The sequence below is a fragment of the Manacus candei genome, unplaced genomic scaffold, assembly GCF_025592945.1.
Source record: "Manacus candei isolate 608988 ecotype Guabito, Panama unplaced genomic scaffold, ASM2559294v1 h1tg000034l, whole genome shotgun sequence".
Taxonomy (NCBI): Eukaryota; Metazoa; Chordata; class Aves; order Passeriformes; family Pipridae; genus Manacus; species Manacus candei.
In genome coordinates this window covers 5,899,819-5,926,117 of record NW_026138082.1, presented here as the reverse complement: position 1 = coordinate 5,926,117, position 26,299 = coordinate 5,899,819, and the positions used below count along the sequence as shown (strand labels likewise).

General features: G+C 38.8%; 1 protein-coding gene across 12 annotated transcripts in view; it reads right to left on the bottom strand.

The window, feature by feature from the left end:
- SOGA3 (SOGA family member 3) overlaps window positions 1–26,299 on the bottom strand; it is a 52,998-nt gene that overhangs the window by 13,942 nt on the left and 12,757 nt on the right. Inside the window, exons 4-8 of one of the 12 annotated variants that reach the window (XR_007905245.1) lie at window positions 14,275–14,346; window positions 12,487–13,653; window positions 10,852–11,010; window positions 10,435–10,555; window positions 4,521–8,201 (exon numbers count right to left, since the gene is read on the bottom strand). Coding sequence is in view for 11 of the 12 variants with exons in the window: in XM_051792164.1 (XP_051648124.1) it covers window positions 10,882–11,010; window positions 12,487–13,653; window positions 14,275–14,346 (1,368 nt within the window). In the remaining variant the exon portion in view is untranslated. The other 11 variants (XM_051792167.1, XM_051792168.1, XM_051792164.1 and 8 more) reach the window with 11 other exon arrangements.

Below are 26,299 nucleotides of genomic sequence, written 5' to 3'. Positions count from 1 at the left end.
GAATGATTCTGTATCATGCAGCATTTAAAATACGTATTCTTTTTAATATTACCATTTACCCCAGCAGACATTGCCATATGATTCCTTTTTGCCAGATTATGATACCTAGATTATTTTGTTACTAAATATGTATTTTCCTAAACTCCATATTGTTCAGTATGTACTTGAAAAAAACTTGTATAATATAGGCAGTGTGGCTCATGCCCAGTAGAACTGGCAGCAGTATGTACAGCCAACAATCTCATCGCAAACAAAGTGACATTTCACCCGCTGCTCTTTATTCATGACTGTTAAATGAGCAATTGTAAATACTGCTTAATTCCAGGTTTTTCATCCTAGCTATTAGAAACTTCCAGTGAGACATAAGAAACAGGATAAAATTTAGAAAAAAAAAAATTGAAGTGATTCCATGTCACTTCACCCCAAGTGAAAATGGTAGTGCTCAGAGTTTTATTTAGAAGTACCTCTTCTATTTTCTTCTGCATGATCTTCCATTGACATTCCCATTCTTTCCTTTCATTGTCAAATCTCTCCAGCAATTCCATCTTCTCTTTATTCCAGTTCCTCTCAGTATTCTCCAGTTGTTTACGCAGGTCCATGGTTACAGTCTGTGCAACAGCAAAGAGAGCTCTGCTTTTTTTCTTTCTTCCCTGAATGTTTCCTGGAAGTTTATCAGAATAAGTCTTACTTGTATTTGATTCTAGCTTTCAGGGAACAAAAAGCAACAAAGCAATTTCACAAAATTCATAACTGAAATGTGCTTTCAGGAAACAGTATCGTATGATTGCTTGATATTTATCTGGAGTGTGACTGAAATATGGATGAACTAAGTGTTACAGGACATAAACCCAAGGGCAGAGAGGCCCAATCTGGAAGGGGGAGGTGGGACATGCATTTAGCATCACAGAATTCAGTAACATCTGCCGCAGTGGGCTTTGTACCATGGCCACTTTGCATCTTCCATTACTCTTCACTATAAACGTGTTTTCAATGAATTTGAGTCTGTATAATACTGAATGGCACTTCAGGACCATGGGATCCTGCAACATCTGCCCTTGAGGGCAAAAGTTATTTTAGGTTTGTCCAAAAGACAACTGCAAATGGAAAGGTATCATGTTTACTCATGCACTCCTTTCATGCATGCATGGAGCACAACAAAGACTGTGACATTCTTTTGGCAATTGAAGACTGTAAACTTGATATATGCAGAAAATTCTCATGGCTATATGCCTTGGAATACATGAAGAAAAACAAGACAGGAAAGCTAATAACAGGTACAAACATATATACAGTAGAAAGCATCATTCTACTATATAAAGGACTATCAGTCACTATAAAGGGTTCAAGCTTTTTGGATTTACAAACCTAAATCTATACATGTTAGTTTCAGGACCAGCATAGGAAAAAACAGAAAATATTCTCCAATAGCACTAACTCCAATCTAGTTCAAAACCTTTCTCAGAATATTTAACTGATTTGTACTCCGGTTTCTTCTTCCCCTTGAGAAGTCTTTAGTGTCTTAGTGTCTCTGAATGAAAAAATTATTATATGAACCATTAAATATTTGTATTTTAGGGGAAATATTTTAGACCTGCTCATGTGGTTTTGGAGCAAAGCAGTTACAGATTTTATGGACCTGGTGTTACTCTTGATTTCTTAGGCTTTACAGTAGAAACCCCACTACCATCAGCACATTTACTATGCCAGCAAGACCAAAATAACACTCATTCATTCAGTTATGATAGCTCCTGTGGTATAATGGCTGGTACACATACATTGATACTTGAGTTTGTTAATTTTAGTTCTCAAAGCCAATTGTTGTGTTACTTGGGTGGACATAAATGTAGTTCTAGTGATAAAACACCTCTGCATTGCTTTGACCCCCTGCCAGAAATCAAACAGGCAGACAAATAAATTACCAGAGGGTTAACTAGGGCTAAGACCACCCTACCTTCCTTTAATTTGTTCATTTCCCTGACTGACGATCAGTGATTGTAAACTCACATTTCATTTCTATGATACAGTGCAAATTTATTCCTAAGCTTCACACAAAGTTCTTCCCCATCCTATATGTTATTGGACAAGTCTTGTTGATTCAACTGTGGCTACTGTGTAATCACCGTTTACCAGTGTCTGTGTTATTTCAGCTCACTGGGAAGGTGATGCCAAACTTGAAATAAGACTCTTTCGTGAACAAGCAGAAGAGCTCAGATGAAACCCAACAGTTTACTCAGGTCTTTGGGTCATAGCTAGTCCTCCCAAAGGACCTCTCAAGCCATCATGGGCCCAATCCTCACTCAGGGCTTGCAAAACAGTTTACCCCAAGCACCTGTTCTTGGGCCTCTGAAATGGCAATCTGTCCCTCAACTGTCTACAAACAGATTTCAAACCCTCCGTCTTTCCCCTGCCCAAAAACATACAGGCCAGCTTTATAAAAACATGAACTCCTTGAAACTAAGACCTGCTGAAAGACAGCACAGCATTCTCATCACAAGAGAAGCCAAGCGCTGGTTTGCTCCCGGCTTCTTAGGGAATGCAGCCAGGCTACAGAGGCTGCACCTCTCCAGGCCAGTGTTTCAGCTTTGTGCCAGACTTCAGTAAGTGTTGACCAAAAACAACTTGTAAAAAAATTCTATTGCATTTAAGATCTGTTGCAGTCTAAACATCCATTGATAATGAACTTTAGAAACATTTCCATACTTTCTCACTTTGCTAATTCAAAGATTGCAATTTTTAGTACAGTCGTTAGCTTTTTGGCTACATTTATGCCTTTATAACCTTTCAAGATATCTCTGAGAAATAAACAAAACTCTGCTCCACTATAAACCTTATACAAATACATCTCAGAAAAAAATTTTAAAAACTCCATGTGTAAATGCTGTGAAATCATGAACAAGACAGGCAGACATAATCTGTCAATAATTTGCACAAATGGTGATTTTTGCTAGTGTACTCATAGTAATAATGACCATACTTTAATCAGCAGCATATTACTAGAAAGGTCAATACTGTATAGCATATTATTTTTACACATATAAGAATAGATATAATATGTACTCCTTTAAAGCATGAATATAGTGTTGAAAAGGCCCCTGGTGTTTTCTTAGTACTATTGCCATGTTTGCATTTATCTTAACAATCTTTAATTTTTTCATGTGGAACTCCGATTATAAAAAGAGACGAGATCATGAGAAGGAAATCAGGTCTTGAAAGAGGTTAGTTACAGAAGTTACAGATAGTCACTTGTAGCTCTAAGATTCACAAAAAGCTTGTATTGCTTCTTACACTTCTACAATTTCCTCTGAGAATTTTTCTGAGAAAAAAAACACATTTATTGATGTTAGCAGTTTTGCTCCTGTTGTACAGTGGATCAGTTCCTCAGAGAGTTTTAGCTCCTATTTCTGCATCTCTTTCCCCCTTTTTTTCTGTTTGTTTTGTGGTTTTTTTTTTGGGGTGGGGGTGTTGCTTGCTTTTTCCCCTACTAGCAAGAAAATTCAATATGCAGTCCTGGTAGTATCCCTCTGTCTGTATAGTGCACTAAGATGTCCCCATGGGTATTTCATGTGGCTTAAGCAATGCAAAGGCATGTAAAATGCCACATTATAATTTGCTCTGTAGATCAGAACAGTATCTGTGCTCTTGCAGTATTGGCAATTTCTGCATGTCCTAGACAAGGTCAGAAGCTCATTACAGCAGTCAAATTCAAGCAAATAATCAATTTTGTCTACATCAGCTGCATTTTCCTTTAGTCCTTCCTCCTTTCAAGCAAAAAATGTTTTAAGCAACAATTTGATGTTAGTCATTATTCCCTCATATCATACCCATTCCCTTTCCATCCACATTTTAAAAATGCAAAATAGTTTGCAAACAACCTCTATCAACTTCTGAAAATAATCTCTTTGGCATCAGCCAAGATGTTACTTTTCAACAGATTTTAATTAGATTGGATGTACACAACCATTCAGACACAAATCTTCCCTTGTTTTTACAGAAAAATATGAAATTAAATTATATTTCCAACAAAGTGCTGTATTTTGGATGACTAAGAAAATTGTAAACATATGTATTTGTTCAGTTATAATCATGTGCCATGTGTCACAATATTGTGTGCTTTATCCATAAAAAGAAAGTACAGTTGAGTGAGAGAAGGGAAAGAAACAAGAAATAGAGAGAAATGAGAGCCAGAAAGAATGAAAGCAAGAAAGAAAAAGAGAAAAGAAAGAAGAAAGGGGAAAAAGAAAGAAGGAAAGAAGGAAGGAAAGAAAAAGAAAGACAAGTGGTCACAATGCTCCGTCATTCCTGTCCTGTTAATATATCTCTGCCTGCACTGAAGAAACTAACTGAACTAATGAAGTCTTTCTCTAAGAATAAAGACCATATATAACATACATGAACATCACATTACACATAAATAACATTAGATGTTTAAATAACTGTTTGCTGCATCAGTAATATGCTTTCTTTTTTAATCTAGAGTGTTCAAAACCACTGATTTAAAATAAACTGCAACCATACCTTTCATGGAATAAGAAATCCTTTAGAAGTTTCTCTGTCCATTTCTAAGCAGCAGTGAAAGCAATGAAACACATAACTAGCAGGGATCCAGTTCTGCGAATCTTGATCTTTAAAAGAAATAAGAAAGCTGAGCAAGACACAACCTTTTAACTGGGGCAGTATTTGTAACTCTCTTTGAATAACTCCTCAACTTCTGCAAACTGAAAAACAGTTCCGTTCAGCATCATCCCCGCAGCTGGCTTCCACGTGACGTCAGTGCATGGAGGATGGCTTTAAAGCCACCTCTTCCAGCCCCCAGCTCTGTAACTTTATATCTCTTCATATTTTGTGTAAACAACTCCAAGTCCAGGACATTTTTAGGTTTTATAGTGCAGTCCAGTCTTTAAAGCTTGCCAAAGCAGATAGTGTTAATATTAAAGCTATGACAATAGGCAATTTTAGGTTTCTTTTATTGTGGTCCAGATTTTTTGCTGTTTTCCAGACCCAGCTTTCAGGGTTTTATTTTTCAGTATGATTATTTTGAGCTTTGCAACTTGATCCTCATAAACTGCTTTTTAAAGGGAGTTTTGTTTAAAGTAGCAGAACAACAACAAAAGGTTTTGTCAGTTAACAGCTATCTTAAAGAGCTAAAAGCAAACCACTCCTCTCTAAAATCTTTTTCTGTACTCTAAATACGCTCTTACTTATGAAGTGTGGAATTATTAGGCACTGTGTAATCCTACTGTCTTGCATTCTGGGAATGAAAATAATGGTTTCTTTGGTATATACCCAAATATTCCCAATGCTTTATAAGGTTTCTGGATCAGATTCTCTAGTCTGTTAAGACACTTGGTGTCTCAGCAAAGCAAAGCACTTGAAATTGGATGGAGAGTCTCCCTTTCACAAGGAAACTCATCTCTGGCATAAGTCTGGTAAGGAAGGTACAAAACCACCTTGGTCTGGATATAAATCACTGGGAGTGCCCATAGCAAGTGTTGGCATGGGGTAAGGTAAGGGAGTGTATGTGACAAAAATGATCCAGCAAGTCTAAGTCCACAGGAGACTCTGAAGCCAGCATGGTGAAAATTAGCTGCTCCGCCTGCTGAGCCACAGGCACAAGGAGCCCAGCTCACTCTTCATCTCTGCCCACAACTCTCCTGTTGCATTGTATGTTAAATTGCTTTCATTTTGCAACTGAGACCCTTGGGTGGAAGCTTCACACACACATACCATTGCCCTGCTGGGTACTTGTGCTTGGATGTGTTTGTGGACAGTGACTGAGGCACAGTTAGTAAATTCGCATTTCAGAGAACATTTTTCCCCACATGTACCTAGAGAAGGGCCCCAAAATACTTGACTCAGGCAGTATAAAACTGGATAAATCCTGCTATCAGATGGGTGTCTTCAAATGCACTAAGCAGGAGTGACATATATTTTTGTGGGCAGAGCAGCTGATGACAGGAGGATCAGTGAGACAAAGGGCATGATATGAGGTTTCACACAACCTTTGCTTAGTCAGCACTCTCGTATTTAGAACAGTAAGTTTTTATCTGTGATAAAATCCATGCACAGTATAAAGATTTTAGCTCTGGGTGCATTTTATAGTAAATACCAAATCAGGTTTCAGGGAAAACACATTTTTTCTCCTTATATGGTCTAGCAGTAAGTCTCAGTGAATACATTACTGGGGTGCTTATTCTGCTCCTATGTAACATAAATAATGGGACTTGGGATGTTTGTGAAAATTTTAAAGATGATTTAAAAATTGAACAAAGATGCCCAAGTACTCGACTGAATGTTCCTGAAGAAAATCCCCAGACTCTAAACTCTGAGGATTTAAAAAATAAAGCAACAGTGTGACTTTCTTTTGTGACATTAGGACCCAAACACCAGCTGACATGGCTGGGGGTGAAGCTGGAGTCCCTGGGAGCAGAACTGAGCTCACAGCTGGAGGCCAGGTGCCACAGCACAGCCTCCTCCCCGAAGCCAGCACAGCTGCACCACTGCACATGAAGACAGACTCCTAAGACATGTTTTTTTACTCTTATCCGTCAGCATAGGCTATTATTCTTTAATATTGCTAACTCAATCCCTCTAGTCTCGCTGTGTGAACTCTTTGAAGTAAAAGGAGTAAAATTAAAGAAAACAATGGATTAAATCCCAGGCTTGAGTTTTCACTCAGGCAAAGGCCTACATTTCTGTCAGTGTGAAGAATTAGAAATGTGTGAGACTGAAGGGCTCATTAGGAGACAAGCACTGGACCCATCTCATAGGTCAAAGGGCCACATTAAACTCATCCTAATATGGGAAAGGCAGAATAAAATTGAGACAAAGAAAACATGGAGTGAGTTCTGAAAACCTGGGATCATTATTCTATATACCCTTAAGTGTAGCAGTGGTGACTTCTGCTTTTGAGGAAAAGAAGTTATTTAACAAAAATTGTCCCTACTGTCTCTTCTCCAGCAGCAGGGGCCAAAGCAGCAGATGCGACTTTCTGGCCTCTGGCACAGGTAAAATAAGCAGGAAGATTTATTACATTCAACAATTGCTTCCTCAGGAAAGCATATTTTGTCTATATCTGGCATCAGCTCTACTTGTGTCATAAGTCATCACCTCAACAAACAAAAGGTGCAAGGGCATTTTAAACAAGCCCTCTGCTAAATTTCTCTTCATCATGCAGGACTGGAGGCAAAGCAGCATGAGTTTCAGCATGGGTTATAATCTGATTACATACTCAGGGTAGTGTGTATTCTGGTTACAATAGTCTGTGCTCAAGACTGTTTCAGAGCATCTTCGGTTCTGCTGCACTAGTTTGATTATGGCACACCCATTGTGCTATGGCAACATAAACTAGTGACAAGAAGGAAGAGCACAGCTGTCACTGCAGTCAACCCATCCACAACATTATATTCCTGAATGATGGACATCTTGGTAATCTTGGTATATACATTTCAGGAGTGGATATATACAATTGGTATATATATACACAAAACTGGCAGAAGGGAGTAAAAATTCTGTCTCCTCTTACTGTTGTGCACTTCTGAGATAGTAACATAACTCAGTGGAGAAACAGAGCAAACAACGTGTTATGTCATGTCGCTTCTCCAAGGTTACATTGGAAATCGGTGGCAGATAGTTTAGATGTTTACTTTAAATAGAGCCACTGTAATTTTCCTCATAGGCAACTGCATGTGTAATGGCAAAAGTTGGGCTTGAATATCACTTCCCCTGGCATTAAATCAGAGACAGGCATGTAAGCCAATGGGAACTATGTCTGTGATACTGATGCCTTTAGAAGTCTCCTACTCACCTATCAGATTCTGGGGTGATTAAGGGAAAGGGCATGTAATACCCTGAAGCTCTGCTTGTTTTCGTAAACAACTCCCAAAGTTCATGTGCAGTTCATCTTTTTTTATAACACATATCTAGACAGCCATGTTTCTGGCAATTTTCTATTTTCCGACTGCCAGGCGTTTTTCTGCACTATAGCACCTGCTCTCTTCTGGTTTTGATTCTGAAACACTGGTGACATGTGTCAGCAGACACTTATTCTATCTCTAAACTGGAACTTCAGGCATGGATATTCTTGGTTGAAAGAAATATCTCTGATCCTAGAGAAGATGATCATTCTAACTTCAAGGGAATTTTTCAGTAGCAGTAAAGAAAATATTTGCAGAGAGATTTTGTCAGAGCATTTAGAGCTGGCTCTAAATAGAAAACAAATACAATTGAGTTTATCTGGTTGCATTAAAGGAAAAAATACATCTTTCCCTAAATTACATAAAAATTCATTGGAGTTACTGCCAATTTACACAAATGTAAAAATGTCAGAACGAGACCTCTAGATGAAAGATTTTTCCTTTTGAAAGAACATGGAATTAATTCCTTGGGAACACAGGAAACAGAAAGTAATATTTCAGAGAAATGTTAAATTAAGGCGATCTCATGGTTCAAATTCAATGACTTTTTTTTCCCAGAATGTAAATATTTCACCAGAATGTTACAAAATGGGAACCGTGAATCTGCTAAGTGAGACCTGAACTGATAGGTAACCTGGCATATCCAGCTTTTTGCCACATGCAACTAAAATCTGTACTCTTCTTATAATTGCTCTTCAGAATTACAAGCTATGCAGCAGGCAGAATCAGTGAATCAGCAGTATTCTGTCTGTCTCTGCCCACCCTGACTCCCCTGCATTCCTGCTAGAGGATGCTGATGTATTCAGCTGCATCTATTCACTCACCTGTGAAGTGGTCTTTGCCCACCAGGCCAGTAAATGAGTGAGCAGAGTCTGCTTTCTTTCTTGCAAGTATAATTGCTGCATTTTGTAACACTAAGTTCAATTTAGCAAGACAGAACATTTATTTCTTTGGCTAGATCTTGTCTTCTGGCAAAGAATAAATGTTCATACAGATTTTATTAGCTTTCTCAGCAACTTTTTAAATTATGCAATATCTGGTGTGAAACAGATAAGCCACTTCAGTTCCTGCCTTCAAGGAGAATGAAAAAAGACAGGAAAAACACATCTCATTTCTCACTGAGATTTCTCTGTGGGGCTCCTCATCATTTTCCATGCTTGTCACAGAGTCAAAGACTGTGGGGAACTTCTAAAATAATTTTGTATACTTTGGTGTGCTTTTATTTCAGATTGTAGCCTGTGCAATAGCTCCCTAAATGTCTCAAAAGGTCTCAGCTTTGATTTGTTTTGTTGCTGCCCAATGGAATTAGGCCTAGGAAATGTTCAGCTATATGCAAGAAAAAACCACTGTGAGAAAGCAATGGGGTTGTAACTGCCAGTGTTTGTGCAGAGATTAGTTCCATCTCTTGTCTGAACACATATGAAAGCAGCTTAGAAACTCCTCAAAATTAGTTTGGGCCTGACTTTCTTTTTATTTGGGTCACCAGTCAAGGCTATCTAATTATCTCATATGTATTGATTCTAATTTCCTTTAGACATATCTTGCTAAGTATAAAGTAGATAATGACAGCATCCCCTGGCAGCAATAAGTATTTAAATCAAAGAGGTCAATAATTTAAATTATAAGGTTACTACACCTGCAAAGTATGCTGAGGGAAAGCTAGACAAACAAGGAGAAAAATACAATATTTGTTTAATACCAAATATTTTGAGTTTACTTTTTTTTTGTTCTTAAAACATAAATTTTATTGCTCCACCTCTGCTGCCCTTCGAGGATTTTCTCTCAAAGCGGTGTCTCTCAACAAGTAACAGAGCACAACTCAGGTGTGGAGATGAACCTTTCTCACTGGGAATGGGTTAAGTGAACAAAGTGCTAGCATAAGTCAAAGGGAATCCTTATTGCTAGCTGCTTTTTTTATTACCACTATTCATTATTAGATTATTTAACATGGCAACTGCAGAAAAAAATGTCATTAATACACATACTTGTTCACCTTTGGAGAATTCACATTTGCGGGACTTAATGGTTTCAACATGGGCTGGATAAAACAGAAAAGAGAACTGAGCCCCGTTGGGCATTTCAGATGAGGTTTTCACAGTGGGAGATCTACTGTTTGTAGGAACAGCCCATGTAAGTGTGAAAGAAAGGTAATGAGTTGCCTGTATTCTTAATTCAGCCTCTCATAAGCAAGACAGGAATATTCAGTGACTATTGATGCAGACCTATGCACACAAGCTTCCCTCACCTATGGTGGTTGGCTACCAACAGCATGGTTAGATGGGGTCACTCGGCAAGCCAAGAGTTACCATGTTCATTCAAAATTCGTTCTGAAACCTGGAGAATGTAAAGCTGTGGTAGCTACAGACTGGGAAATGTTATCTGATAAATTCAACATGAGACAAGGTGTCTTACATCACTCTCATCAGTTCAAGTTAGACTCCAGCGTGGCCATTTTTCTAGAGCATAGAGAGAAATGCAGCCAGCCCGTATCTCTCTGAAGACTCCTAAACTACTCTGATACCTCCTCCTCAAGTATCTCATTCTCAGGGGCTCCAGCTCCTAGACACAGTTCCAGAGTGCTTTATGTACCAAGCATTCTGATTTTGTCCCCTCCAGGGTGTCTAATCCATGTTAATACAGTCTTGGAAAACATCATCATCACAGTCATGCAAAACATATATACAAGCTGTGATATACAACTGCAGAATAAACATGGAATGCGATTTTACTATTCATATGTGGTTAGAATACAAATTCTGTTTCTGGGAGTGGGAAGAGAAAAGTAACAGAGTCTTCACACCCACTGTGCATATTTCTGTTTTGTTTCAGATTTGGTGCAAATTAATAAATATTAAAATGGTTTCAGTCACCCAGGAAACTTTTATCCAAAAATGATAAAACCAGAGAAAGTGAAAAATACCGTTGTCTGTTTGCTTACCTGGAACACTGTGGTGAGCAGGTTTCCTATTCAACTGGGTGACTTTTTGGTATGGTTTTTGCAGCTTTTTTGGTTTTCTTTTGGTTTTGGCAAACAAGTAGTCTTCAGTGTTTTTACAGCAGTGGCTATTACAAAAACTATGTCTCTTTCACTTCTTATCTTGGAGGGTGGACAAAATAAACAAACTGAAAATAACACTACAATGAACAGTAAATGATGAATGGCTTACAGTACAAAAAACAGTGTAAAAAGGAAGACAAGTTTAAATATTGTTGTGTATGAAAGGGATGAAAATAATACAAGGATGAGAATAAGTAAAATGATAGGCTGGAACATCTGGGAAAGTAAATACAAAGACAAAAAGAACAGTCAATTAATGGAATAGCAAGTCCAAAGTTTCAACAAAATAAATAGTGAATCAGACTATGCTTGTGGAGGGACCAAGTGCCCATCTCCCATTTACTTCAGTAGGAGTTCTGCATGGTTATGCCCTAAAATGTCCAATTGTTAAATGTTAATTGTTGTTACTTGTTTAGAGAAAATACTAATTAGTTTGCTTTAAATTTGTGTAAGTCCATGCAGTGCTCTACCTTTAAGCTAATGGGAGCTCTACAAGCTCAGAGCTATTGCTAGATCAGAAAGTGAGCATGCTAAATGCCATCTCTGTTTGATTTCATGCAATACATGTATAGTAATTGATTAGCTTTAAACTCACTGCGTCTGTGACTTTCTGATACAAGGGAACAAAAGACTAATTAGTCAGCATAGGAATAAGAATAGCTTTCAGCTTCACCTGGCAACTACTTTGACTGTAAACTAGCAAGACAGCACAAAATAAATTAACACAGCAAGAGACTTACAAAACATTGGGTAATTCCATGAGCAATAACAAGATATGCCAACTATAGGACTGCATGATAAGATAAGAGTTGGTAATTTTCATTTTTCATGGCAAAAGATCTTGAGTCAGCAAGGAATTTGCTCCCCAAAACCTCTCTGAGACAGTTCTGCACAAAAATGAACCACAAAAAAGATTCTTGTCACTGCTGCATGCAAGCAGTGACCCATAGGCCTTCAACAAGATGCAATCAGTTACAGCAATTCCAGTATTCACACTACTGTGTGGCTCTGTGACTCCATAAAGTAGATTCACATGATCTCTTTTTATCCGCGGTTTGACATATTCTCTATAATTTCTGAAATTTATTGATTCTTCCTGTTTAAAATTAATAAAATTTTCCTTCTATCCATTTAACAGGAAACCAACCACTAAGAAAACAACCATGTTCATTCGTGTGCCAGAAATACCGTCTGTACTGCCTTTAGTGGCAATGAAGGCACAACTCTGTCAAAATGCAGTTGCAAAGCCAGAAAGGAGTAAAATCTTCTACCTCCTAGCACATAATTTTAAATTCCAGTAGACCAGACTTATTCACTGTTCACAAACAATTCTATTGGTAGAACATGTTTTTATATGGCCAAATAGGGATTTTAAGTAATTTGAGAAATAGTGATTGTGGTCCAGTGCCTAGAGTAAAGAATTTTCACGTGCCATAAATTGAATTTGAGGCTTAATTTGCATGGCAGAGCCTTTTTACCTGTAGGCCGTAATAAGTAAAATTCTACCTGACTCACTGACAAAGGTTCATCTGCACTTCGATCGTCCGAAGACTTTGGAACTTCGAGTCTGTCAATGAAAGCCTGGAGCTCTTTCCTGAAGGCCTTCATCTGCGCATTGATGCGGTAAAGAAGCTCATGCTCACGTATTCTGCTGCCATCGTCTTCCTCATCCATGAGTCCAAAGAGATCACCATTAGCTACATAAATTCGTGCCTCTGTTATGATGGTGCTCGTGTCAGAAATTAGGCGATCTATTGTCTTGCCCAGCCGCTCGGCTTCAGAGCGAATGTCCTTCATCTGCTGCCTGTCAGTGAAGCTTTTCTGCCACCCAGATGGTGTTGGATAAAAAGACCTTGTGGGTGTCAGGCATCGAATGTTGCGCACCTCTTCAGAGTCACTTTCCCCACCTATGGGGCCTTCCCTTTTGCGGTGAGGAGGGCGGGAATCATCATCGCTCTCCTTTTTTCCTGCATCACTTTCCGCATCACTGTCTCTAGGACTGCCACGGATCCCAAGATGAGAGGCCAAGTCATAGCGCTGCATGTTGGACATTAAGACTCTGTTCTCATACTGGAGTTGCATGACTTTGCCACTCAGCTCGTTGATCTGCATTCGTGCAGCTTTTAGCTCCTCCTGTAATGCTTCTGTCTTGGCATTGTCATGGTGCCTAGAGCTCTCATGGGCCCCAGACTTGTACTTGTATTTGTTCAGCTCAGCTGTTATGCGCTTGTTTTGTTCTTCCAAATCAGCTACATTTCTCCTCAGCAATTCTGTTTCATCTTCTACTAGCTGCAAATGCTGTCGCAACTCTGACAGGGATTCACTCTGCTCTCCCAGGAGTGGGTTAGTGGTCCCTGAGAAATCATCTCCTCTTAAATCATCAAGCTCCGCTTTCAGTCCTCTATTTTCTACTTCTAGTTCCACTATTTTCCTCCCAAGAATGTTAGCTTCCTCCTCCACAAGTCTCAATCGAAGCTTGAGTTCAGCTTCTCTTGTGGTAGGTGGCCCACCTGCTTCACCTTTTGGCAAGGGACTGTCCAAATCCCCATAAAATGATCTGTATTTTTGCAGCTCATGTTCAAATCTGTCTTTCTCTTTATCTATTTTAGCCATTTTCTTCCTCATCAAGGCTGCTTCTTCTTTGACAAACTGTAGCTGGCATTTCAGGTCTTCATTGTCCTCCTTAGGAAAAAAAATAGTATTTGAAGAAACTTGATGTCAAACAGGAGACCTCCAGTGGATAGTCTTAACTTACAAGATTAACAATCACAGGTATATGGCTTTATACACTATGAGATTTTTCTGCAATCATTTTTTCACTGATCAGTAAATTAAAAAGAGGGAAGTAAGGACTTACACGTAAAAGAGGAGAAAAGAATATTTTACTTGTGACTAAAATACGCACAGAAAATACATAGTGAGGGGCGGAGAGGAGGGTTTGTAAAAAACCCTAACATTTTCTAGGCTTGCAACATAGACTTTACAGTGTTCAAAAATCCTGAAGTCAGCACACAAAGAGCCCATAAACTTGTTTCACTGGTGCTGCCATTTACATTTTCTAAAATATCAGGTAGATGAAGCTGTACTTCTTTCACAGTACACACAGTTTGTTTAGGTAGTCCTTGAGATTAGTGGTGTCTGACTGCAAATCTGGGGTAAGACCTCTCCATTTCACAGTATATAGGAAAACAAAGGGCAAAGCAAAAAGCAAGCCAAGCACACATCTACAAATCATGTACCCCATTTCAATAGTGTCCTTGAAGCCTGCGCATAAGAATCCAGGCTACAGTTATTGCAACATACCTCTGTTGGTGTCTGCTGTGACTTTTTTTCTGATTTTGGAAGGTCTTTGCTCCCTCTCCTTTTCAGTGATTGCTGCAATTACAACAAAAGGAGATGCACTGAATATTTCACTAAAGAGGTATATAATTCATGTATTGTTCATTTCAAAATATAGCAAGATGCAACTATAAAGGAATTAATTTCTTCCAATTTTTGAGATACCAAATACAGAGGGGAGACACAGCTGCCCAAAAATGACACAGCAATGGCATACAAGTAAAGCTTTGGTTTAATCAATCTGTTACCTTTTTTGTTCAACACATTTTAAGACTAATCCATTATGAATGCTTAACACATGACAAGAATGGTAAGAAACCAGGTATCCCAAGTAGTAACTTACAGATGGGAAAGCTGAGACAACCAGTGAAACCCAGCTTGCCCATTTGGCATTAACCTTAGTTAGGCTAAGGCACTTAAAAATGCCTTAGCCTTAGCCTACTTTGTCGTAGTAAAGCTTCATAAAAGTATCTCTGAGATTTGTCAGCTGACATCAGAGTACACCTACAAACACACCTTTCTCCATGTCTTAGTATAGGCACAGCTCCATAAGTGTACACTGCAGATAAACTCACACATAGGTCTGGTCACTGTTTGTTTTGTTTTCAGAAGTTATTTAAGGAAATACAATTTAAAACTGCTTGGACTACAAAGTCCTGGCGAGAGAGCACGTTAGCTCAAGAACACAAACACACATATGCACCACCATATGAGCAAGATTCTTTGGTGTCCTCTATTCTGCTATGTAGCCCAAGTGAGTAGAAAAGAAATGGCTGCTTTTGAAACAGGATGCATTGGAATAGAAACCTGCTAGTGTATCCAGCAAAAATCTTGTAATTGCTGACAGCAGAAAGGTTGTTAGTGGGAAAATGGCAGCAGTGGAAAACAACTACCACTATCCCACTGGCAGCACTCAATACAGATCATCGAGAAAACAGCAGGAGAGAGGAAAGCAAATTAGAGAATATGTTAATACATAACATTCCACTTGCAGCTGTTCCCAGTTTTTATGTTCCCCAGGTTAACTGTAGGCCCCCAGGCAGGACAGTGATAAAACCAACACCATCTCCCTCTGAGACTATTCTCTGGTAAAAGGACCCTTCATGCCTTTGAGAAACATGCATTTCCCTGCACCAGCCAGGGGAGAATCCAGCTCTATCTAAAAGCCACTCAGTTCCATAGAGTGGGAAATAAAATATATTCATAATCCTCAAGAAACAGAGTACAGGGGGCAGGTTTGCTGTACATAACACTCCTGTGTTATGTACACTCCTGTGCAGTATTTGTCTGCTGGTACCAATCATTCTCTTTTTTCTGCAGATCAACCCCAGTAAAAAATCCTATGCTCATAGACTGCTCACTCGAAAGGAAAAGTTAACGCCATAGAAGTGACTCACATATAAATCTGAGCAACCACAAGAGATGATTTTTCATGAGGTTTTTTGCTCAAATTTGCTATAGAATTAAGCAATTAAATATCACCTCAGATTCAGTATCAGAACTAAAATTCAATGATGTGTCCACCAAGAATTAGAATTGAAATTCTTATGTCTCTTCCAGAAACATGAATGCTCTCAGCAGACCAAATAATAAAATCAATCACAGATCATAGCTGGATAGCTGGATAGCTATGAAACACAGGTTTCTAAGGTAATTCAGAAAAGACATGAAAATAGTTAAACTAACTTATTCTTCCCTCTAAATATAAATCCAACAACTCTGGATGCAGTCTACAAACTGGTTCTTTTCCGGGGTCACCCCTCAGTTATCCTATTATTGAAATAGCAAATATGCTTTGGGGGAGTTTTCTGTTGTTTTCTTTCTCAATTGGCAAATTCATAAAGCCTTAAGCTTTCAAAGGAGCAGGTTTCTCCTCTGTATTACCATTAATTATACCACTAATATTTTCACTTCAAAAAAATCCTTTTAAATCAGTTAGCACCACAAATTTCTCCGTGCTCCAGATTCTTGCCAATACCACTGACTGATAAAACAAATAAGGGACAGTTAAACTAGATTTCTGCTTGATTATATAAATGCCTTCTATTCACCCTGTTGAGCTCAGCATCTCTCCAGAAATAATGAAGTTCTGAAATGCTGAGCTGAAACTTCTTGTGTACCCTACAACGTTTCAGAAGATAAAAGAAACAAGAAAAAGTACTTTCCTAGGTGTGACATGGAAAAAATCAACTTGTTTTTCTCCTTTCTCTCTATATTTTTTGTGTTCCTTTTAGTAGCCAGGATAGCAACATTTTAATTACAACAGTAGTTGTGGCTATGTAATGACTAGGCAGCACTTTCTATTCTGCTCTACTTGAATTACAACAAATCATCCACAGAGCTTGTATTATTCACCAATGAAATTACAGTGCTTAGCAACAAAATTTTGTAGCAGAAATCAATGAAGAACACACACAATTCAACTAGCAGGATGACTGGGGTAAGTGGATTAGGCCCAGCTGGAATTGGTATGATTTCTTTACTTATGAAAAACACCATGAGACAATTTCTGATCACTAGAGGTTAAGATCTCACACATTTCAGCTGATAAACGATATCTGCAAAATCAGTGTCCCACAACATCGTGCCAGAGCACAGAGGCAATGCTCATACCAAATAAAGAATGCCACATATCAAGAAGTATATCCTGCTATATATAAATACTACATTTTTGAGAGTTTCTTCCGGAGGCGCATTTCACAATTTACAGTGGCTACTCTTTCTATCACTTCTCTCGAGCCTTGCACTACTGCACTCTTCCAATCCAGTTCTCAACATGGAAAAATTTATTGCTGATAACAAAAAGAAATCCATCGTGGGAAAATAGAAAAAGGAAAACACATGGCAAAGCCAAAAAATAGCAACTCAGATTTCTCCAAGCAGATCTTTATATTACCCCTGCAACTGGACACTGCTAAAATTGCGTGTTGCTTGTTTTGACACACTAACAAAAGTTAGACTGGGTGAGTGATTCAGCCACCTTCACATATAAAATTTGTTTATTTAAAAGCATTCATGTTAGATCACCACTTGCTATATTTTTCCCATGACACAGTGTACCACGAAATCTACTGTAGTGCCACTAAAAGCCACCTCTACTGTTTTCTCAACTGTAGCAAAAAAACGGTCCCTCATATTCCAGAACTGGTTTTTTGAAAGTTTGTTGTGAAGGACAGTTTGGAGGCTCAGATAATTTTGCTTCCATATAATTTAAAAAAATCATATTCAGTTCACTCTAATGATTATTAGTTAAAAAAATGACAACAGTAAAGCAAGAAACGTGAGACTCCTTTTGCACTATCTGATCTGTAAAGCTTACCAGACAGTGCTATGGTGTTAATAACCTTGAACCAAGAATAAGCAAAAAAATGCATATAATACTGTTTCTACTCCACAAAAGAGTTTGGCAAAATAAACACTTGAAGAAAAGTACAAAGATCAGTGTTTACAGAGCCATAGTGCTGTCTACTCTTTTATATGGATCCAAATCAAGGGTCATCTACCACCACCACCTGTGACTCCTAGAACGCTTCCATCAACGCTGCCTCCGTTCAATCTTAAACATCCACTGGTCAGATTATGTGACCAATACATCTGTTCTAGAACAAGCAGCAGTCACAAGTATTGAGGCCATGTTGCTGAGAACACAGCTGCATTGGGCAGGACACGTCTCCAGGATGAAGGACCACCACCTCCCTAAGATCTTGCTTTATGGTGAACTTGCCACCAGCTCCTGCAAGAGAGGAGCTCCGAAAAAAAGATACAAGGACTCCCTGAAACAACATCTCAGCCTTGACCATATTGATCAACATAACTGGTCTACTCTGGCCTCCAATCGGGAGGTCTGGAGACACACCATCTATAACGCTGCTGATGCTTTTGAGAAAGCACGCAGGATCGCCCTTGAGGAGAAAAGACAACGCAGAAAGAATCATGTCTTGCAGAATTTACCACCTAAGGAGTCTTTCTGCTGTGCCTTTTGCAGTCGGACGTGTCTATCTTGTGTTGGCCTTTTTAGCCACCAGCACGCTTGTAACAAACGTGGGTAGAGCCCTTCCCAAATCTTCGTTCAGGAAGCCCAGCCATGATGATGACAATGAGGAGTTTGCTAAACTGCTCAAGTATTAATGAAACATTTGAACAGTACTGGGGATTATAAAACCAGTAACTGTGGCATGCATCATTATATTGTATAATCTGTGCTTACCTCTGCTTACCTCTTTACCTGTGAGGTAAAACTGGGTGTCACCTGACTATTCTAGCATTCACTGTAGCCAGCACACATGGGGCTCATGTGTGTTCTGATAATGCTGAGAAGTGTCCACAGCCTAGATAAGACTGCAAATAATATTTGTATTAGATGCATACCAGATCACACGCAACGGGCAATTCAGTTGTGATGTTCAGCAGCATCAAATCCCCAGTGACCTTCATTGGAGTTTATCCAATGTCTTGCTGGAGATGCTAAGCACTTCTCAAGACCAGATGGCATAATCCTTCTCTTGCCAGCCCTAAATTGCAAGCCAAATGTGCAGTCCAAACATCACCTGCCATGCTCAGTGCTTCTCAGGTGTAAAAAGACCTGAAATCTACTCTGAGAGTAAGACAATGCAGAAATAATTGCATCATGCTCCACCGAGTAGGAAAGCTATAAAATGAACTCAAATTCTTCCTACCTGATTCTAAGTTACAGTAAATATATCAGCAATTAATAAAGAAGTCTTAAGCAAAACATATCGATATTTTTCAAGATTCTCAGATTTGATTATTTCAAGCCTGATCTAGGGGTATTATCTAAAAATTACTGTAGGAAAGCACAGGAGGAACTCCTGACACATCAAAGGATTTATGCATGCACATGGGTCCCATAACAGCCCTTATCCCTTCTCACAGAGCAGGCTAAGGCAAAGGGTGTGCAGCTCCTTGAATCTCCACTGCTACCACTGAACCTTCTCATCTGCACAAAACTGTACGGTACTCAATTATGGTTAGCTGCCTCCCAACTGTGACACATCTGCAGAGTTTTCAATTATCAGAGTAAACCTACCACCATCTTTACAGTCCTGAAAAGTTGATGAATACTGAACAACTTTTGGGCTGCACAAACTTGGCTCTGTCTGATACAGGGTGACAAGGACCAGGGAAATTAAAATTTGCCCTAAGCCTCTCCCTGTATTTTCCCTTCAATCAGTATGGCGGGGTAACTCATGGAGCTGAATGAACTCTGACACAAGATATATTTTCAAGTTTTCTGCCACTAGCTCTAATGTAGTAAAAACTAAATGGACACTATCCATTTTGGCAAATTGAAAATGCCTATTCTCCTAAAAAAAAAAAATTGTTTTTAAAATGTCTCCCTTATACTGCAACTCTTATCAGTGCAGTTTGCCAGCAACCAACTCAAGACACTGGCCTTGTCTGTCACTGGCACAAGTACATAGAATAATACAACACTTTATTCCTCCCACCACCCTTCAAGAGCAGGAGGAGTCTTATTTCTGTGTTCTACTTCCTTGCAAAATTAAGGCACAAATGAAAAAGCAAAAGACAATTGAAATACAAAGATGCACATCTTCCCTGTCCATGAAGCAAATACTAAGCATATCCCCACCAGCTCTAGTAATGTTCTCTTCATGTTAAAACTGGTGTATTTGAAAACACTGCTGAGGAAAAATACAAAATGAAAGCAATCTTTATTACTTCAATACAGGGAGAAAAGTAGTTCTCATGCAGTCTTTTGCATGACTTCATATTGTAGAAGAGAAAAGAGGAGCTGCCCTCCAATATTTGTATTATTTCATTTGTATTTATTTAGGAGTTATTTCAGTTATCATTTTCAGATCCATTATTCATTTGCCAATTAAAAGAGAAAAAAATAAAAGAAGGGAAAAAGATACACAACATTTGCACTTTATCTAGAGAAACCTTTTGCAATTTGAACAAAAACCACATTGCCAGAGCATATAATGGTAACTCTGTGGTATGACTAGGTAAAAGCATTCTTTGCAGTGCATAAATGAAGCAGCATATTTATGCTTTGATTACATTTGCTTCTGTCTTTTCCTTATTTGAAAAAAATCCCGAGCAATGGAAGATGAAAGATGCCTTTTCAAAGCTCTCACTATGGTCTGGTCAAACTCTGATACTTTGCTTCCTGTGATTACACATTCCTTCATCCACCAGGATATCATGAAATAGTGAAAGCAATTTATCTGAGGAGGAAGAGGTCTCCTGCTATTTGACCCTTTAAAAAGATGGAAGAGCTAGATATGCTTAGTTCCCCAGTGCTATCCAACTAGGCCTCATTGCGGATGGAGAAATCACAGTCGTCTTACACTTGGCTCCCTAATCCTGAAATGCAAAAGAAAATCTCAGAATATCATGAATATTTTGGAATGCAAGTTCAGGAATAAGGTATTTTATTCATAGTGATGCCAGTTAAACCTCTTCCTAGGGCTACCTAAGTTTGTGTTTATTTGTCAACTCAGCTATTTGTCTGTTTTGAGAGAAGAGAGTCAGTCTTTTTGCCAGGGTTTGCACAACGCCTAGTCCAATGTACTGCCCCAGTCTTTATCTGAGACTGCCAGCATGACAGACAGCCTGTCAACATAGTTCAAACCATCACCACATAACAATAGCAATAATCACAGGTACAAACATGGATATGGCAATTATGAATTAAATACATATGAGATTTTGTCAAACGTAAAGAGTTTTCATTCTCACACCTAGTATCACATGTAGAGCTTTCCAGTCTTCTTAGAGTAATATCCCAGAAGAGATTGCAAACAGATTTTCATGAGAACAGGAAAGTGCAAGCAACCAGACTAAGTTCATTGTCTTGGTTACAAAAATGCATGTCTATAACCAAAGTGTAATTACTATACCCAAAAAACCCGAAGTGTAGTTGCTATACCCAAAAAAAAAGGTTCATCTGAAAATGAGAAGTAATGAGAAGGAAAATAAGTATGATTCTGCATACAATGTGCACCTCTACACTGCTTGCTGGAAATGTATACAGAAGCCAGTTTGCAAAGTTGTGGGCTGGTCAAACATGTACGTTTGTGTTTATGCTCATTTCATACTAAAGATTTGTATGAAATGCACAGACAGCCCTCACAGTCCCTCACCTGGATTCAGAGGGTAGGATGGCATCAAGCACACACATCTGTGTGTGTTTGTAGGCACACAGCAGAGAAAGGGGCTTTGAAGCTTGCCCTATGAGACTGTACACCTCTGACAATACCTCCAGTTATGGGGACGTCTCACAAAAAATCGGATTTTAGAGTTCATTTGAAAGGATGCTAAAATTTAAGATGAATCCAGGTAGAAAAAACTCTGAAATCAGCGCTTGGTCTAGAAGCCTGAGCAGTGAGCAGAAGATTTTCTATTAACAAGGGAAAGAATTACAGCTGTTGTGTCAGCAATCATCACTCTGTTCTCTGGTTATAAGGAGGGGTCTTCTATTACACTTGGTCTCTTCGTTTGCTTGTATTTTCTTGGGAAAGTTCTATTCTAAAGCTAGCTTTTTGTAAATTGACTGAAAAATATTTTCCTCAGTATAACATATGGGGAAGTTTCAAAGGTCTTTGGGAACTTAGATTATTGAAAACAGAGGATCAGTCTCTGCAGTGCTCTGAAGTTACGCCAATGTGATCCTACCATAAATTAAATCTATATTTTGAGCAGCTCATGCAAAGAACATAGAATCATAGAATCAGCTGGGTTGGAAGGGACCTCAGAGATCATCAAGTCCAACCCTTGATCCACTACCGCTGCGGTTGCTAGACCATGGCACTAAGTGCCACATCCAGTCTCTTTAAAAATCTCCAGGGATGGAGAATCCACTACTTCCCTGGGCAGCCCATTCCAATGTCTAACCACCCTCTCTGTAAAGAAATTCTTTCTAATATCTAACCTAAACCTCCCCAGGCACAACTTGAGACCATGCGCTCTTGTCTTGCTGACAGTTGCCTGGGAAAAGAGACCAACCCCCTCCTGGTTACAACCTCCTTTCAGGTAGCTGTAGAGAGTATGCTCTAGAAAAAAAAACTTTGGAGGCTAGAAGCTAAAATGGAAGGAAGATGTTTTAGGAGTTTGGACATCCCCATATCTACTTTTCTCTGGTACCACTCTGATCTCACATAAGCCTGCGTTCGATACTTTTCCTGGTATTTCAACAATGCAAAGATGGAAATGAGGGAAGGAGAATATTGCAGCACTGGTTGGAGCAGCTTTACTGACTTCAAGAGGCTCATAAGACCTATGACTTGTGATACATGTCTCGTCCTTATAAATGATAACACTTCTCCTGCTCAGGTTCTTAAGGGAAAAGCTTATTCCCAGCAAGGGAGGGGACTGTGGCTCTTAAGCTGACTTAAAACCTTAATGCAGAGGTTGACTTAAGACTATTATTTAAAGGTTCTCTTTGCTAGGAATGTGATAATCTCATTCTGAAAAGAAGCTTGACAGTCATCAGCTCATTATAAATAGTTGATCACTGGGATGCATTTTTAACTAGCTACCATGAACAAATATCTGACTCTTCAGAATTTATCATAAATGTCAGTGAACCAGCAAATCACCTGCCACAGTAACCCTAATGGGGTTATGCAAGAATCAAGTCTTCATCCTACACTAATTTAACATTTTTTTGCCGCTACCTGGAAAAAAGACACATAAAATAATATTGGATTAAGGCTGCAGATAGGGTAAAGACTGGAGAAACATTAAATATTGTAAAGGACAGTCACTGGTACAAACCTTGGAGCAATCAAATATCTGTTTTAATATGTGTAAATATGAAATACACATGTAAGAACAAGGAGTAACAACTATGCTAAGACAACAGGAGAAGAGCTTAGAGAATAGAGAAGACCTCTTGAAAAGCCACATCTCTGAAAAAAACTACAGGGTCATAGACAGTAATCAGCTGAAATAATATCAAGGTGTAATTTTGTGACCAAAAGGTTTAATGCAGGATGTAGATGTCAAAACTGAGGTTCACTGTGCAATAATTAGAAATGGATATGCCTCTCCACAGAATCAAACCAGTCTCAGACAAGTGGAATGATTCACTTCAAAGTAGTGCCCACCTTCCTCCTTTGAGGGAGGTCAAATTCCCTACTTAGGTTAAATACTTAATTTTTAAATGGCTAAATTATATCAACTCTAGGCATGAAGATTTAAAAAAAAACAAACCAAAAAACAAACAAATAAAAAAAACCAAACCAAACAAAAAAAAACACAACAAAACAAAACCACAAACAAACAAACAAAGAGCAAAGCATTGATTCTGTACTTTTGAATTTAGCGGAATAGTAAGAAAATATTTCCTGACTGGTAACTAGCAAATTCAGTTGAGAAGGGAGGTGCAAATTTTTACCTGTTCCTGAGACAGTTTAGGCAGAACTGTGGTGCACTATTCTCAGCTGTCAATTTTTAATACAGACAAGAACCCTTTTCTGAAATGTAGGCATCAGTCTGAACAAATTTAATTGGGGTATTTTATGACCCACGTTATTCAGAAGACCTGACTAGTTGATCATATAATACAGTTCTGGCCTCACAATTTCTGAACACATGAAGCCCAACCAAAATTTGGAAACTCAGCAATAATACTCCTAGAAGCACACCACAAAGAAAATGAAGCTCCTAGAAGCACATCACAAGGAAAATAAACCTTTAAGAGTATCTATGTGTACCAGCAAGGCAATGTTCCAGTTCAAAACTACTTCTGAGGCCCTGTTACTGGTGCTTCTAATTAATCATTTAATCAAAGATCTAAACTGGTAGCATCTGTAAATTTAAAATAATTCAGCCAAGCCTGTAATATAACAGGCTCTTGGTAATCAGGCCAGTTGGATGTCATCATCAGTCATGCTTTGCAGGGATGTGGAAGCCTCTCATCACACACAACACTGATGATAAATACCTTCTAAGTGCAGCTACTCGTCTGTGATGTAAGCAAAGGGCAATTTCCATGGTAGTTTTGCTGTACATGTCTGTTTTCTATGTTCCGTTTGAGGTTTTGCCACTCTGTTTCACCTGTTTTTACACTGGAAACTGCACTGAGGTTACTCCCTGAGGGCCCATGACATGCTCCGGAACAGCCATCTGTACTATGACATGACAAGATTCTCCTTCCTCACACTGACAGCTGACTTCAGCCAAAATGCAGGGCAGTGCTTAACTCCACTGTGCTACATCCTGCTTACTCTCCTAAAGCCAGAACAAACTACCTATGGCTGTGAGGCTCTGCCAAACTTCTATCAGGAACACAGGAACCTAAAAGACGCATTGGGAAATTCCATGTGCAGAATAATTGAAAAATCTACCAGGCTACAGTGTTCCATTCTTTTTTTTAACTGTAGATTTCACTAGCAGCACCAGAGATTGTAAAGACTAAAAATTGTTTCATGTGGGGTTGCTGAAGAGCTCAATTTAAGACCGAGAAAGACAGTCCTGAAACCAGCAGTAACCACATGCACTAAAGAATAACAGCTATGCTAACTTTCCTTTCAATCTGAAACATGCTCAGCTTTGATCTTTATCAACACATTGCAAACGCTCTGTTATTTCAGGTGTTTCTTTGAAGGAACAGGTGCACTTAAGCAGGACTAAATACAGTGGTATAAGGGACAGAAAGCATGTATAACTATTATTCATCAAAGCCTTGGTGAGACTTCAGGACAACATTTGGTGTACACTGATTCCATACAAAAACATGTATCTAGACCTGTTGTTCAGCACCAAAAGATGTCTCTGTTCTGCCTCCATAAAACCTTCCAAGTGATAGAAAGAAATTTTACAAAGTCACATGGACTTCCTTTAAATCTAGAGAATTCTGGCCTACCCCTGCTCTCCCATTCATGTTTTTGTAGCAGTACAAAGAGGTTGAATTTGTCCTCTCTATCATGCAATCTCTTTCTTTAAGAAACTAAGGAAATCATACACAGTATGTCACAAAAAGATTCCAGAGACCTGGCAAAACTGGTTATAAATAAGATGTTAGTTAGAATTTGAAAAGCATAATATATTATTAAAAAAATGTAAGCAAAACAACAACAAAAGAACAAGTGTGGATTACGTACTATCTGTGGATACAACCGTGAAAGGTAATATGATAGCTATTGAAAAGCCAGCTAAACCAGGGAGTTCATTTTTAAGTTACCTGGCAACTTTTTCTTTCATTTGAGCAATCAAGTTGGTACCTGTATGTCTAAATTACATATATGGACACTTGAATGTCCATTTGAGTAAAAATATACTGAGACCGTGAAGTACAAAACCAAAAACTTGTCTTCTGTGACCAAGGACCATTAGAGAGCCCTGTAAAACTGGATTTCCCCAAATTTCCTCCATTTGTTAATGTGGTATCATATTTTGACAATCTTAGTGAAGTCAGTAGCGAGATTACCTACTTCTTTCTCCTTTAGATCTCTAGAAAGTCATACCCTAAAGTCTGTAGCAAGAGAAATGCTCTTTTACAACCTGCCCCAAGGTGAGTTCATGACCAGAAACTATTTTCTCTGGTAACCAGTTACCACCTACACCACAGTTACCACACTGCCCATTATTCCTACAGACAACTGGGAATGCCAGCTATATTGGCTTTGTCACTGCTGATGATTGCCCCTTGCCAAGTAATTCTCAGCAGTGGGAACTCATATGGCAGCAAAAGACTGGACTTGCTGTTCTTCATCTCATTTGCCATCTCATCTGGCTCTATACCAAGTCAGAGAACCTTTGCCTAGTTTTTACACTAGTAAATTAAATGGTCAGGGACTGTTCTCAGGACCCGATGCCAACTGGCATTTCATAATTCAGTCTCCTTTCAGCTATGATGACAATACAGCTAAACTTCCCTACAGCTTCCTTTCAAACAAACAGGACCATATCCAAATTGTCAATCAGGAATAAGCTCTGACCCAGCCTAGACCCCAAATTATGCCCAAGCACTGAAGCAGTGGTAGCTGATCCAGGTCAA